General features: G+C 53.2%; 1 protein-coding gene across 1 annotated transcript in view; it reads right to left on the bottom strand.

Moving 5' to 3' along the window:
- The window catches only part of LOC105881437 (anoctamin-2), a 184354-nt gene that overhangs the window by 161293 nt on the left and 7789 nt on the right, over nt 1-15272 (bottom strand). Inside the window, exon 6 of the mRNA XM_076007860.1 lies at nt 8976-9040. Coding sequence (XP_075863975.1) covers nt 8976-9040 — 65 coding nt within the window. The remainder of the gene's footprint in view (nt 1-8975; nt 9041-15272) is intronic.

Genomic DNA, 15272 nt, shown 5'->3' with positions numbered 1-15272 from the left:
ACCTGCCAAGAGGCTTTGTGGCGGAGATGCAACCACCAGGAAACTTCAGTAGGTCCACAGGGGCCGAGTGGTCCACAGGGGCCAGAGTTTCCCCAGGTGCAAGGGTGCATCAAGAACTGAACTTCCACGTGCCCACCCTCAGCTGTCTGGCCATGCATACAAGGAGTCCTGAGGCCCTTCTGGACCTCTGTCTCCCACCTGCCTGAATTCCAGAGGAGCCACTCAACAGCATCTCCTGCCATTCCCGCTGCCACCATCCCTGTATCTCACAGTCTTCCCTCGTGTCTCAGATGTCTCCTCCAACCCCTTCCCTCAGCCCTGAGCCTTCTTCTCAGCCCTCTGCGCTAGCCCACGCTTGAGTCCCTCCTTTCAACACCTCCTGACCAAGAATGCCTAAGTCCCAATCTTGTAAATTTCCCAACCATATTTTTCTCCTTCAAATCTCTACTTTCCACTTAAAACTCACTTGTCCCGTAAGTCTCATTTTTCCCTAATTAACCACACCAGAGCCAGTTACTAAGCCCTTCAAAACCTTTCACCACCTTGCCCAGCACTGCTCTGCACAGCTTTGAACATTAGTTCCCAGTTGTTGCTACTTGACAGCTCTGTGACCTACATCAGGCATTTTCTGTCGTGAGTACCTTGTCCCATCATTATACGTCAAGCTCCCTGATTTCCCTCTTCTTTGAGGCCACAAGACCAAACCCAGCACAAAGCTCTGCATCCAGTAGACCCTCGATGCACTGACTCGCATCCTATTTTAAGAAAAAGTCTTTGCTAGGCTGGGTTTCTTGTGACCTCCCCAAACAAACCATAAGGAAAAATGCAGCTCTTCCCAGTGAGAGCACCCGGTTGTGTCATCCTCACTCTGGTCCCATCTCTGAGGCCCCCGGAGCTTCAGAAACATCATTTCACCATCACTGGGAAACAAGAGGACATCTGCACTACAAAGGCAGACCCTCTGCAATCTCCCGCACGCAACGGAAGCCAGACTCCAGGTCGGGCGTGGAAGCATCTTACTTTGTGCTCAGTACTAACTTGCTTGGGTGTCTGGTTACTGAAGCTGCAACTGAGACAAAGCAGCCAATTAGAGTCAGGAACAGAAGCTACTCGGTTGACAAAAGCAAGAAGTGACAGCTGACAATCTGACAACATGGAAGGAGTCAAAAAAAAAAAACCATAAAAAAATAGAAATGAGAAATAAAAAGCGTGGCATTCTGGGGTTGCTGAACAGAGGCCCTGAGCGTGAGACACACGCCTGCTAAGAACAGAGAAGGGTGTTCATGAAGACGACCCCATCGTAAAACAGAGGTCAGCTGTGGTCGGCGCGCTGCGCTCACCAGCAGGCCGCCCCATGGCTTTCCCTAGGAGATGGGGGAGCGAAGGGATTGACACTAGATGGCTGGAAACCCAGCTGGCCTGGCAGGCTGAACGGAGCTCCGAGGCACCTTAGGGCTCAGGGTGCAATGGGGGAAAGTTTCTAGAGCCGGCCTGGGTTTGAATTCCAGATGGGCCGGCTCTGTGGCTTTGGGAAGCCCTTACCTCACTGCACTCAGTATCCTCACCTGTAAAACGGAGGTAATAATGGTCACCTTGCAGGGTGACTGTGGCATCGTGGTCACACATATAAAGTGCACGATTACAGCGCACTGATTTACAACAAAAACCGTAATCTTAATGAGTTTACAATAGTTGTTGAAACTCTTGAGCTAAAGAACCATATAAAATTCTGCCACTTTAATGAATATTATAATTTCCCCAGAGAGAGCAGATAAATAACAGCTTAACCCTCACAGTGACACTGCAGCAGGTAGCACAGGTGCTACTATCCCCATTCTACAGCTGAAGAGACTGAGGCTCAAAAGAGAATGTCCTCCCCAAATATTACACCAACTGGAAACAAAACTAGAGCCAAAACTGAGCTCTTTTCATGCCTAAACCTTGCGCCCGGCATAAGAAACGTCCCCAGGCAAGTACTTTGGGGACTGACGGACATGCCATGGTCACGCTGTCCATCTTTTAATTTCTGAAGCCCCCGCCTCACTCATTCTCCATTTTCTTCCTAGAGGAAGGAGCTCCTACTTGTGTGAGTCTATCTTCATGTGGCCACCTCTCCCGATCTTTGACCACGTGACTTTTCCTTCTGTGGAATATTTCCAGCCTGGCTGAATTCTCTTTAGGCGTGACGGCCTATGCTGGACACACCTGAGGCTTTGCTGTGATGCGGCAGATCCCCAGGGGAGTGAGCCTCGCTTGGTTTCTAAAATGTTTTCTGAGAGTTTCAAGGGTCTGCGGTGTTACAGCACATCACATGGATGTTTCCAGAAAACTACAGTCACACACACACACACACACACACACACCCGCCAAAACTCTCTGCCTGAGGCCTGGCGGACTCCCTGAGCCCACCATCACAGATGACTAGTCTGGGAGTCAGTTTCCCCCCAGAATGTCTTTCCACAGCCTCATCCATGTTTGCAAGTTCTCTGCATCGGTTTGCCCCTTCATTTCCCAGAGTAGCCAGCAGTCATCTCCGAGTGTGGAGATTTCACCTTGAACTTACACCTCTGGAGAGTGGGGCCACCCGTAATTCATCCCCACAGGCCGGCGCGGGCGTGGGCGTCCGACAGGCAGAGTAAGCACGGGCTCAGCTCCACCGGGGAGGTGTGTGGGCCGCCCCCTCTCAGCGCCCCGCCAGCCCCCAGCAGGGTGGCGGTGACATTGAGGCTGTCCGAGGAGCCCCCGTCACACGAGGAAGTGCAGAAAGGCGGGGGGGGGGGTGTTCGGGGTGGAGGAAATAAAGTTCGGGTGTATGGGAACTGTTAGGAACACAAGAGCTGTTCTCAAATACTTAAAGGGCTGACCCGCACCCGCACGACAGGGTACTCTCGCTCTGTGCAGCTCCAGGAAGGGGAACTAAAGCCAAAGCAGGGAAATGCATGGGGTTCTCCCTCTGGCTCCATGACCGCTAGAAGCGTCCAACAGAGAAACGAGCTGCCCCTGAGGTAAGGGGCTCCCTATCACCGGAAAAGTCGGCGCAGAGGCTGGGCATCTGCTAGGTGGGTGTGCGTGACAGTTCTTCCTCCCTTCCTTCCAGGGCACGGTCTGGTCTCCAAGCTTCTTCCCACCTTGTGATACCATGGTTTGTCCCAGGAGTCTGAATAGCTAAGAGTTTAGTGCACACAAGGCTAAGAGGGCTTGTCATATGTTTTCAGACCAACACCAGCTTTTCTCCCTCCCTGTGCAGCAGGACGTGACGCAGGGCTCAAGGAGCCAGCCAGCGCCTTCCTTCCCCAGCTCTGCCTGGGACTCTGGGTGGCCACAGGGAACAACGGGGAGTCCCTTGGTGCCTCGGGATCCACCATCTGTACCATGCGGCTGGTGCTGCAGGAAGGGAGATAAAAATGCGACCTAAAGCAGAGCCACCATCTGTGGAAGGCTGCTGTGAGGCTGCGGAGGCCACCCTCGGGAGGCAGAGACAGTCGTCGGCTGTGATCTTGAACTGGAGCAGAGAGCAGTGTACTGCAGCTCCTTTCCGACGGCCGGCCCCCGCACCAGCAGCCTGCCCTGCGAAGTGCACCTGGCGTAGAGTGGCAGTCGGCGGAGGACTGCGAGAAGGAGCCTGGGGCAGAGCCCTTCACAGCTAGACTGGATTGGCAGCCTGGTGTATAGAATGTGCCACATAATCCGGTTTCTCCCTCGCCTCAGCGGTTGCTGCCTGCTTGTCCCTCTCTGCTCTGCTCACACCCTCAGAGGAAAAAGAACAGTCTTCAGGCCCACAGGCATTATTTCTTTCCAGACTGCAAAACGTTTCCCTGCTAACCCCACCCCCCAAGTGCTCAGCCCTGTGCACATGCGGAGGTGCTGGCCCCGCTCTGCCCGCGTCTTAGTGTCCAGCGGACCCAGCCTGGCTTCCTCCCAAGCCTGGCTTCCCCGCTAGCTCACCGGCAGAGCAAGGGACACGGGCCAGGTGGGCAGAAAATCCCCAGAGATGACGGCCCGCTCCCAGTCAACAGGGAGGAAGGACTCAGGTTTGGGTCTGTGTGATTAATATCAGGCTGAACAATAAATGCATACCCTGGGCAGTCCACGCCGGTGATTAAATACACATTCTTTAACCTCAGTCCTTCAGAAAGCAACATTTCTGATTCAAGTGTCACCTCCTCCAGGAAGTCTTTCCTGATTCTGCTAGTAGCAATTACTCTTCACCTGTTGTCCCATACCATTATGTCTGTGTGTCATTACAGTCCTGAAAGCCCTCGCTGCATCCTGTCTTGCCCACATCTGTCTCCCTAGGTAACTGCTAGATCCTGAAGGCCATAAACTCCGCCTCATCAGCGCTGCCTTTCCCCTGTCGCTAAGCAAAGAGACTCACTCATCATAAGCCTTGGTAAATGTTTACTGCGTTGAGCTTAATTGCCTTTCTAAGCCCCAAGGAAAGATCAAGGAGGAGGCAGCAAGCCTAAGGAAATAATTAATCAAGAGTTGATAAACATTTTTCTCTCTCCATTCCCTCCCCCAAGCCAGCTGCGGCCGGACCTTCCCAAGCCTGGCCTGCGGAGAAGCAGCCTACGAAAGAGTGTGGCCTCCTCCTCTCCCTCCTGGAGCAAGGAGGGTGGAAGAGGGGCCTAGAAACCGCGAGAGACGAGTCCAATCACACTGCCTGCTGGTGGCAGTTGTCCTGGGGGACACGGCAAGCACGATGACCTGTGCCTTGCAGTGGGAGGAGGGAGACTCGTTCCTGGGACGCTGGGGTTCTGGGCAGGCTCCCCGCAGGTGGGGCTGGAGAGGGCTGGGATTGTTGATGGTCCGGGTGTGAAGCAAGGTGGGGACACAGTACCACCCAAAGCTCTTGACATGGTGCCCCATGGAGATTACTCTCAGATCCTTGTGGAAGCTGCTCTGTATCTCAAGGCTTCAAGCTGGGACATTTCTTGGGTTTTGTTGTTATTATTATTGTTGTTGCCCGTGCTGGAGTGCAGTGGTCTGATCAAAGCTCACTGCAACCTCCAACTCCTGAGCTTAAGCGATCCTCTTGCCTCAGCCTCCTGAGTAGCTGGGACTATAGGTGAATACCACCATGCCTGGATATTTTTTCTATTTTTTTTGTAGAGATGTGGTCTCACTTTTGCTCAGGCTGATCTCAAACTCCTAGGCTCAAGCGATCCTCCTGCCTTGGCCTTCCAAAGTGCTAGGATTATAGGTGTGAGCCACCGTGCCTGACCCAAGCTGGGAGATTTTTAAGAGAACTCCAGAGCTGCCACATGGATGAGCTTTCATGCCTGGGGCCTGATTTTCAGTTCAGGAAGCCCCACTGGTGAAGCGAGCATCACTGAAAGACAGGAATGAGCAAGGACCAACCCCTCTCTGTACTGCAGTCTTGGTGTGGTATAGCGAATGTTCCCAACCCCCTTGGGGTAACCCCCTTGGGATAATGCATGGGACTTCTAGAACCCTCTGTTTCTCATGCTGTCACAAGCAGACAGTGGCAAATGCTTTAAAAAAAGTGTTTTGGACATCAGTTTCAGCACAGTATAGTCAGGAGCTAAACTCAGAAGGTGCTTAAAGCCCATCATTTTGTCTCACCTACAGCAAAACTTCCGCGCTAAGAAAATCAGCCTAGGGGAAGATATTAATTGTAGTGAAAAGACAAGTCATGGCCCCAAGTAGTATTGGATCAGACCGGTACCAATCCAAAAAGCCCCAGGTCCTCCAGCTCCCTCAGAAAATAAAGGCAGTTTCCTCCCGGGTCCGTGCGGCATTGCCCAGCGCAGAGCAGGTGGACCCTCCCTGGCTGTGGGGGCCCTTGCGGCTCCCTCAGGGGGCAGAGCAATTTCGCCCCAGTTCAGGCATCATCTCCCATTTTGTTAGTCACAGACCAGGGCACGAGTGCTGCTGGCTGGAAGTTCCCAGAGAAATCTGGGTTCGGTTGTTCTCGTTTACCTGGGTTCCTGTGGGTGCCTCCCTAGGGAACTGTCAAGGCAGCTATTACACACACGCAGGCACACACATGCACGCACACACGCATGCACGTACACGCACACACACAGGCAGCTCAGGCCTGCAGGGCCCAGGGTTTCCAGAGCACAGGTGGGATCAGGGTGGAGAGCGTGGCTGGGAGAGACCGTGACCGTGAGCAGTGTCACAGTGCAGCCTGCTGGGCAGGGATGACGGTGCAGCGGTGGAGGCAGGGGCAAGGGCTGCAGGGAAGGGCATCCTGCCTCCCCGCTCTCAACCTTCAATGTCCAGGAAGGGAGCCTCAAACCCCAAGACGCAAATTAGGCTTGCAGGCCTGCCGACTGGGAAGGACAGCTAGTCCCTGCGTTTCAACACGGACAGATCTCCCGCCACACTGAGCTGTCAACTGATCATACAGGGTTTCAGAGTGTTCCAAACGACTGGCGTGGGGAACGCAGAGGAGGAACAAAGGCTCCGTGCTAAAAGCAAGGAACTGTGCGCCCAGGGAAATGCCTTGGCCGTGCCTTTGCGTGAATTATCACATTCAACTCGCATCAGGACACCCCTGCTCCCGCTGTCCCTCAACCCCAACCACGCGTGTGCACCTTCTCCACAAGGCACACAGAGGGCACCCTGCACGTTAGTAAGTGGTCACGGGAACAACTGTCACAACGGGGGTGGCCGTGGCTCAGGGCAGGGAGCACAGGCAGGGCTCTGTGGGTCAAAAGCCCCTACTCGAGGTGACGGGAGGGAGGTAGGGGACATGGCAGAAGGGAGAAATGGCACTAGAGGGGCAGGCCCAAGCCTTGGAGTCGGACTAGGGTGTGGGAAGGAAGAGAGGGGGTCCCAAGGCTGTGTGAGGATGAAGAGGAGGAAGGAGAGGCCTTTGACAGAACCAGAGAAAGCAAGCCAGGGCCATCTGGTGGGGGTGAGATGAGGAGTTTGGTGCGGAGCTTGCTGAGTGTGGGTAGCTTCCCCAACGTGCTGCACCCCAGAACTCTCTTTTCCAGCCCTCCCAGCACCTTTGCGTGGCTTCTCTGTCTCTGTCCACCCATCTCTGCCCCTAGTTCCCCCTGGCCTGGCCCCACATGCCTTATCTGTCCAGCAGCTCCTGAGGTTGGAGAGTTCCTGGTTCCTGACGGCCCTGGGCAGACAACAGCAGCCACTTGCCCCAGTGCCTCACCCAGGCACGCACTGTCCCATTGGGTCCCACGTGTCTTCCCATCCCCCCAGCCAGGGTCTGAGGGATGCCTGAGGCTCAGCGCGCCAGGCAGGGGCTGCGGGAGCGCCCGAGTCATTCCATCTGCCCGAGCTGTGCACGGCTCCGCTGGAGCGCACCGTGCCCGTCTAGACAGATCCACGCTCTCCATCCTCAGGAACTGCCAGGCCCCAGAGCAGGGCTGCGCTCCAAAGGCAATTCTTCCCCTGCAGGTGAGGCTGCTTTGGTGGCCAAAGCCAAGTGCATATTGGAGCCATTTCCCACTTAGCTGGCGGTCAGTCGCCTGAAGTCTCTGGAGAAAGGAGATAGGGCTCTCTGGTAGGCAGAGTTTTTATATTTTCATCATACTTTTAAAAAACAAACGGGTAGTTGGAGAAAACAGGCGACAGAGTGGGTGGCCACTTGAGACCAGAGAGAAAGATCAAAGCCCACCAAGAAAGGAGTGAGAAGCCTTGGTGTGGCCTAGGGCACAGTCTAGGTGGCCCAAGCTGCATGAAAGGCAGCCAGGGGACAGGAGATGCCGGGCAAGGGTGCCACAGTCGCAGGTACCTCATACCCCCGCTCCCCCACCCACTGAGCACCCCAGTTAACAGTCTTCAGCTGTAACACCTGCTTTCAAGAGACATTCAACCAAGCCCTAGTTCCCCAGGAGGGCCACCGCATCTCTATGTAGGAGGTGAGCCTGCCCGAACTCTGGTCTCCACGCTGCATTCTGTTTCCAAGAAGAAGCTGGAATTCCTCCCTCTAGACTCAATTGTTCTGGCTGCTGCCCCTCTCACGATCCCAACCCAGGGCGGCCAGCCAGGAGCACTCTCTGTTCTCAGGCTGAGTGTCTCGTTAGGAGAGCCACACATGATTGCAGGGCAGGGAGTCCATCAGGTCGGGCTTAGGGCCTCCTCCTACAGGCTCCAGCCCCCCATCTTTGGTAATGAGCATGTTCTACCAAATGACCTCCCAGGTCCCTTAGCTCAGCCTCCCAGTTTAGGATGACCAGCACCCACAGGACCAAAGAGGGAATGGGGCTTGTCCAGAGAAACAGCAGCACTCAGTGGCCAGGCCCGGACCCGGGACCCCATCTCCAGACACTCAGCCTGAGCTGCCCCACTTCACAGCACTGGCACACAACGCTCCCGCCAGGAGGCTGGGCGCTGAGAGTCTGGTTCCCGGAGCCCTCGACCCACTGGAGACTAGTGAGGCCCACCGCATTCTAGTGTGGTCTTTCAAAGGACTTTTCACTGATGTTCTACAGAAGCTGGGGGGATTTCCAAGGTGCTAGGCAACAGGACATCATTCTGGGGGTGGCACCACAGGGAGGAATTCCAGGACCCAGGCTCCCTTCCCTTCTAATTTGGAAAAGCCATAGAAAACCAACATTCCCTGTTGGGCCAGCCAGTGTATTGCCCATGCGATCTGCCAGATTGTCCCTTCCCTTGGTCAACACTGTGGCCACCTGGGCTTAACCCCAGAATCAGCTTCAGCCAGGTCCTTCCTTAGGACAAGATTAGGGAAAAGAATAAGAGAGACAGATCCTCCCTTCCCTCTTCCCAAAGATCAGTTAGGGAACAAAAACACAGTGCTGAAAACCTCAGGATGCAGTCATGGTAAAACAATCTACGTGGGCTTTTTCCCCGTCCCCAGCTGCCTCCCCACCCACGAGACACGGAGCAGGGGCTCACACAAGCTAGAAAGGATGGTCCCTCTGCTTAACAATAGACTGCCAGTGGTCAAAAAGGCCAATGCCATAGCGTTCAGGTTTGCATCTCTGGGACCCTACCAAAAGTCCCCTTCCACATCTTACCTGATGAGGTCAATAGGTTGAAACTTGTAAAATACTCCATACCGTGCCCATTCCTGATACAGCAGCTAAACAAGAAGAATGAGAAAACAGGTTAGGGGCAGAGATGGGAAACTGTTCACCTTATTTTGTGCATCCCAGCAAGTCAAAACGTTACCGCCAAAGCCCAGATTCTAGGAAATTGTCATGAGACATCCACAGGGGGATGTCCAAAGGCAGGATGCTATAGAAACTGGCTTCTCCTTCCCCAAACAGAGGGGACCTTTATGCCAGGCCAAGGCAACTCTGTGCCTGCTAAGCATAACCCTCCTTCTTTATTCCCTTGTCTTGCCTAGTCCAGCAAAACGGGCCCTGGCACTCATCGTTCACTCATTTGACAAGTATTTATGAAGCATCTCCTATGTGCCAGCACTGTCCCCACACTGGACACAGCCTAAACCAAAGTCACTGCTTATACTCTGGTGTGGGGAGACACATAAACACATAAACATACAAGATCACTTACAAATGCCATGAAGAAAAGTAAACCGAGGCAAGGGAGTAGAATGCGAAGGAGGGAAGCGGGGTATCGCTAGTTTAGATAGGATGACCAGGGAAGGCCTCTCTGAGGAGAGGACATTTGAGCTGAGACCTGGAGGAAGTGGGGAAGTATCCAGACTAAAGGACCCTCTTCTTGTGCAAAGGCCCTGACGCAAGTGCACAAGGCACATCCTGGGAAGAAGAGGGAAGCAGTGCAGCTGGTGCAGAGTGGAGGGCAATAGGATGGCCAGATCACTCGGGCCACGTGAAAATCTTTGAACTTTAAAGGAAGCCAAAGTCCTCTGCACTAATGGAAAGAGTTTCTGCAGGGAGATTTGCAGCAGAGGGCAGAACGATCTGACTTAGGTTGTAGAAGGCTCATGCTGGCTGCTGTGCAGAGAACAGACCAAGGCTGAGCAGAGGCCGAGGGAAGCTACTGGAATGGTCCGGCAAGGGATGATGGCAGCTTGAACCATGGGGCAGTGTGAGACCTAGTGAGAAGAGGCTGATTCTGCTTAGATTTTAAAGGTGGAGCCATAAGATTTACTGTTAGATTGGATGTGGGGTGATAAAAAATGAGAACTTGGCCTGAACCATTGAGTGATGGTGATAGCTTTTACTGCAAGAGGAGAGTCTGTGGGAAGAGCAGGTTAGGAGGGGCCAAGAGCTCACTTTGGGATGCACCGATGTGAGACGCTCTCTAGGCATTCCTGGCGCATGCTGAGTGAGAGCGGCTGGAAATAAAAATCTGGAGTTCATAAGAGAGTTCAGTAAATTTGGGGGTTACTAAAGAAGAGATGATTTGTAAAATTATTAAATAGTTGGTGTTGTCACCAAGGAAGAGAGATTAGGTCCAGAAGAGGCCTGGGGGGTGGGGGGGCGGGGCCCTGGGCGCTCCACCCTGCAGAGGCCGAGGGGACGCTGATGAGCCGGCAGCGAGCACGGAGCGAGCAGCTGGTGAGCGAAGGAGAACCGGGAGTGCGGGTGTCCTGGAGGCCCAGGGAAGAAAGGGTTTCGAAGAAAGGAAAGGAACAAGCTGCGTCAAACCCTGCTGAGGGCCGGGTCACATGAGAGTGCGGTGAATTCAGTGACTTGGAGCTCACTGATCACCTTGGCAAGAGTGGCTCCAGGGAAGGAAGGGGCGATGGAAAGCCCGAGTGGAGCATGTGCGAGAGGCTGGGGGAGGAAGTGATGCCACAGGGGACATTTCTGCAGCAACGTTGGCGGAACGGCCATGGCCAGCAAGCTCTGCTGACCATCGACCCGTAAATAAAGTGATTCAGTAATGGGCCATCCTCAGACCTCCTCTATTAATAGAGGTCCACGCTGAATAGATAAATAGATACCGGCACTTAATCAAATTCAACGTCAAGAATGAACAGGCCTATGATACAGCTGCTACTTTATCATGTTCTTTCTGCTCCTGATGCATCACACGGAACATGCAAGGAAACCTGTCCAGGTGAACCTACTCTGACAGGTATTGTGGACAGCCATTTGGACGTTAGCCCCACAGAAAGCAGTCCTGCTCACCTAAGAATTCTTAAAGACAAAATATGAAAAGTGAAAGGAGAGCTGGCATTCCTACTTGATGGCGATAGGTTTTTATTGTCATAGTTATCTCCCGGCAACTGCAAAACAGAAACAGAAATTACACAGGCCCTGGAGGGGCAAACTGCACCGCAGTTACTACCATTTGCAGAGGAAGAAGCCCAGATACAAAAACAGGTTTCATGGTGCAGGAAGGGCAGAGGAAGATCTGGATTCGTGAGCACTGATGCTCTTCATTCCAGGCTGGTGGCCCCTAACCTGACCTCGTTGTCAGTACCTCTCCTCTGACTCATCCTGGGTGCTTCTTCTGCCCTGACTCTTGGCTCCCTCCCCTGGGCGCAGGCCCTGGGCTCTTCCAGCACTCAGTTGTCACAGTGGCATCATTCAGGGCCCACAGGGAGACCGGTTTGCGTCAGGGATATAGTCAGGGACCCCCTCGAGGGCTATGGTACGTCACTGTTTGCCTCATAGGCTCTGACCTCCAAAGCAAATTGTTCCCCAAAACCCGAGCCTGAGAATACCTATCTGCCACTGCTCTGGAAGGAGAAACATAAATGTTCAGAGAAGATAGTACAGCCCAGTCAGTTGCAGCTCAAGCTGACAGCCAGCCCCAGAAGCCTAAGCCCTGGCTGGATCCCAGACCTGCTGGAAGAGACATCCACAGAGTCCCTTTCTCAATGCAGTCTCCTCTAAGCACAAGCTACACCCATGGCTTGTGGATATAGAGAAAGAGGAGCCATGAAAGTTGTCTGAGCTTGGTACAGGACAGAAGGAAACAGGAGATGATGATTAGGCAGCCCCTGAGCCAGACAGCTGGAGCTACAGAGCACAGTGCCAGAGGGCAACGCAGCAGGTACGCCTGGATGGCCAGGCCAGCTCACACACCTTCCATCACTGGCAGGGGAGGCAGAGAGGGAGCTGGAGAGTGCTGTAGGTCCTTCCTGATCTCTGAGAAAGTTTAATCACACATAGTTAAGACCAAGTGGATCATGCTACACTCCATGTCCCAGCATCCCAGAACGGACCAGCACCCAGGGTGGAGGGAGGCATGCCCTGGAGTCTCTGTCCCATGACAATTAACACGGTGCAACAAGCAGGAGGATCACCCTCAATAACTCATAATTGTCCCTTTAAATTTGCAGAGTCTAGAACCTTCTAACACAGCTCTTAGCAAATCCACTTCCTCCTCAGAGATACACCATGTCCTCTCCTCACCAGGTGGTCAAACCAGCAAATAAACTAGGGTGGGGCTGCAGTTCCAAGAAGGACATGTCTTATTCCAGAGGTGCTGGATGTAATTCCAGGCACGTCTGTCTGACCCCAAGCCTTAACAGCGGGAAACAACAACCCCCAGGACTCAGAGCACACAAGCAGCAAGTTCAGCTCCCTGGGGATCACATTCAACAGTGGGTCATCGACTGAAGTATTTCATAAGACTATAAAGCAACTCAAGGATTAAAACCCTTTGCAACAACCCTTTGCAATGCCAGAGAACAGCAAGGTGTTTGCGGCCCTTTCTGAGGCTACAAGCTCCTCACACAGCAGCTAGACCTGTGACAGGCAAGAAGATGCTGTGGCCACCTGGCCACAGCCGGAGGCATTCATGAGACAGGGTGGGACTGAGTGGAGGAGACCTGGTTTCTGTTCCCAGGTCCTACGCAGACTTATTTGATCATTTGGCAAGTAATTTCAACTCTCTAGGTCTCAATTTCTCCATGCAGTAACATGAAAGTTGGGCAGCATGGCAAAACTAATGCTCAAGTGAAACCAAGAAGAAAAGCACTGTTCTTGTCAGGAAGTCAGGTTTTTAAATGCACGACTGACTCTCTGCACACCCTTTCGAATGGGTCACTTTACTGTCCACTGGAAAAGACAGCCACCTGCAAATGCTGGAAAATCCAGGACTATGGGTTTTAAAAATGCTAAAGAAAATCACATTCCAGTGTCGTGCCTTGGGTTCTCCCCTGTAAGTGGGTGAAGACGCCATGGGGAGCCAGCAGAAACCAGGCAGCCCTCGGAACATGGTAACAGTCACTTCCCCGAGAACCTCTGGGAAAGTAGGCAGCTCCTGGAAGCCAGGACCGACCCATCTACCCCCAGGCTGCTCCCTCTCCCCACCGCCCTGACTTCTAGGAGGGCAGGAAACCCTGCTCTCCAGAGGGAGGAAGCCTCTGCCTAATTACCTTCAGGAGTGGAGAGACACAGAGACTTCCAGCCCCCACCGACCTCAGGCTGAGTCATCGAGGCTGCACCACAGCACCAGGGCAAGCTGCAGGGGAATGAGGCGGGCATCCTCCAGGGCTTCTGCGCTTGCCTGGAGTCTGCCTGAAATGAGCCTGGACCTCGAGAATATCATGGAAGCAGCCACAAATTGCAAGGAAGTGTAAAGCAGAGCATCCGGGCGGTGGCAGGCTTGGCAGCTCGGGATACTATTGCAAGTCATCCCAGAAGGCCTCCAGAGAGGCCAACCCATACTGCTGTTCCCAAGCCTTCTCCCTGTCCTCCAGCTCCAAATGCAGGGAGTCTTCCCTTGCATTTAATCAGAATCCTCCCTGCAGCCATCTCAAAGAACACTTGGCGGTTATAATGTAATGGAAACAAATAAATGTGCTGTGCACGTTCAAAGGTCCTTGCTCTTTCTTCTTTAGGATACATTGCAGCCACCACCCACATGCCACTGAAGCTATAGAACAAATCCAGCTGGTGGCGAGAATTCCTCTGGCTGCACAGAAGAAGCTGTGTCAACACAGCTGAAGAGCACTGGCTGGGATTTGGACACCAGGGTTTTAGTCCTGACTTCACAGTCACTCATGGACATTGAAACTCGTCTCCTGTCCTTGCTGGCTACCGGTTTCCCAACTCGGATGGACAGTAAAGGGCTTGTGTCCTCCCTGGTGGCTTCTCTCACACCCCATCATGGCAAGGCTCACTTCCCCAAGCAAGACCTTGGCAGAGGACACCAGGTGAGGACACCAGGACTGGCCAGTAAACCCAAGGAAGAGCCACAAGAAAGGTCCTCTTGTCTTTCAAAGACTTGCTTGCCTTTGTGGAACACCCTCTGACATTCACTCTGGGAGCTACCCCCAAGATGCAGCTCTGTCCTGGCTGGTGTCTCCCCGCCTCCCAGCCTCGGCCTGTCTACCAGCTGGCGTGTGCACTGACACCAGCCTATCGACCAAAGCAACACATTTTCCAGTGGGAAAACGTTTTGTTAAAAGGTGTTATTGTTGTTCAGAATAACTTAATACCTTTCAAAAGACAAATACATATATATTTTAGATAGTCTGTAATTTACTTCTTCCATTAGTGCAGATCACAGAAGGCTGACTGATTTCTCACATGAGTCGCTGTGTGTTCCTGCTCTGGGCAATATTCCTAGACAGGCTGGGGTCACCCCCACCCAGCCGGAGCTTTCTTAGGCAGGCAGCGGATGGCGATCACCATTTAAAGGGGAGGAACAAGAAATTAGAAGAATGGGAGGACAGAAAATGGTTGGGTGAGAGAGGTGAAACGCGGGGAGAACTGCTTCCTCCTTTTCCTTTAAATCTGATGCGGGACTTTTCAGGAAATTAAACACCGAGACTATTAGCATCAGATAGAAAACAGATGAGGTTAAGACATCACAATACTACAGTAGATTCCCTGGGCAGGCAGAGAGGGGACATGTGTAAGCAATCACAGCAGTATTTCTGGAAAAGACCTTTTATGTTTTTAATACTTAACACTTCATAACAGGGACTAATAGGCAGGATAAAAAGAAGGCAGCTCACAAGGCAACTTGGGGGATGAATGATTTTCCAGACAACAGAGCTGGGGGAGGGAAACGTCTTGAGCTTCAGTTCCTCCTCCCTCCCACCCTCGCCCACCCTCCTCTGCTCATTAGAGGGCTGGGAGAAGCCGGGTGGGAGGATGGCATGGGAGGTCATGGTCTGTCCCCAGGACAGAGGCGGTGGCAGGAGAGGGGCACGGCCATGATCCCAGAGCATCAGCAGACAAGACAGACAGATCTGGCGGAGGGCTGGGAGGCTGCACAGCCAGGAGCTGGGACTGGCACTGAGGGATCTTCCAATGGCACCTTCTCCTTCCCCTGACTGCAACCTCTAATTCCCAGCTTTTTGGGACATGTAGCACACGTTTCCCGTCTCTGATTTGGGAGCAGTACACGCCACCTGCCTGCCTAGGGGAAAAGAAGAATAACTAAAGGTGATTCCTGGTGGTGCAGAGCATCAA

Source organism: Microcebus murinus, chromosome 10 (genome assembly GCF_040939455.1).
Source record: "Microcebus murinus isolate Inina chromosome 10, M.murinus_Inina_mat1.0, whole genome shotgun sequence".
In the NCBI taxonomy this organism is placed as follows: Eukaryota; Metazoa; Chordata; class Mammalia; order Primates; family Cheirogaleidae; genus Microcebus; species Microcebus murinus.
The sequence above is the reverse complement of the archived record's forward strand: the minus strand, read 5'-3'. Positions and strand labels throughout refer to the sequence as shown.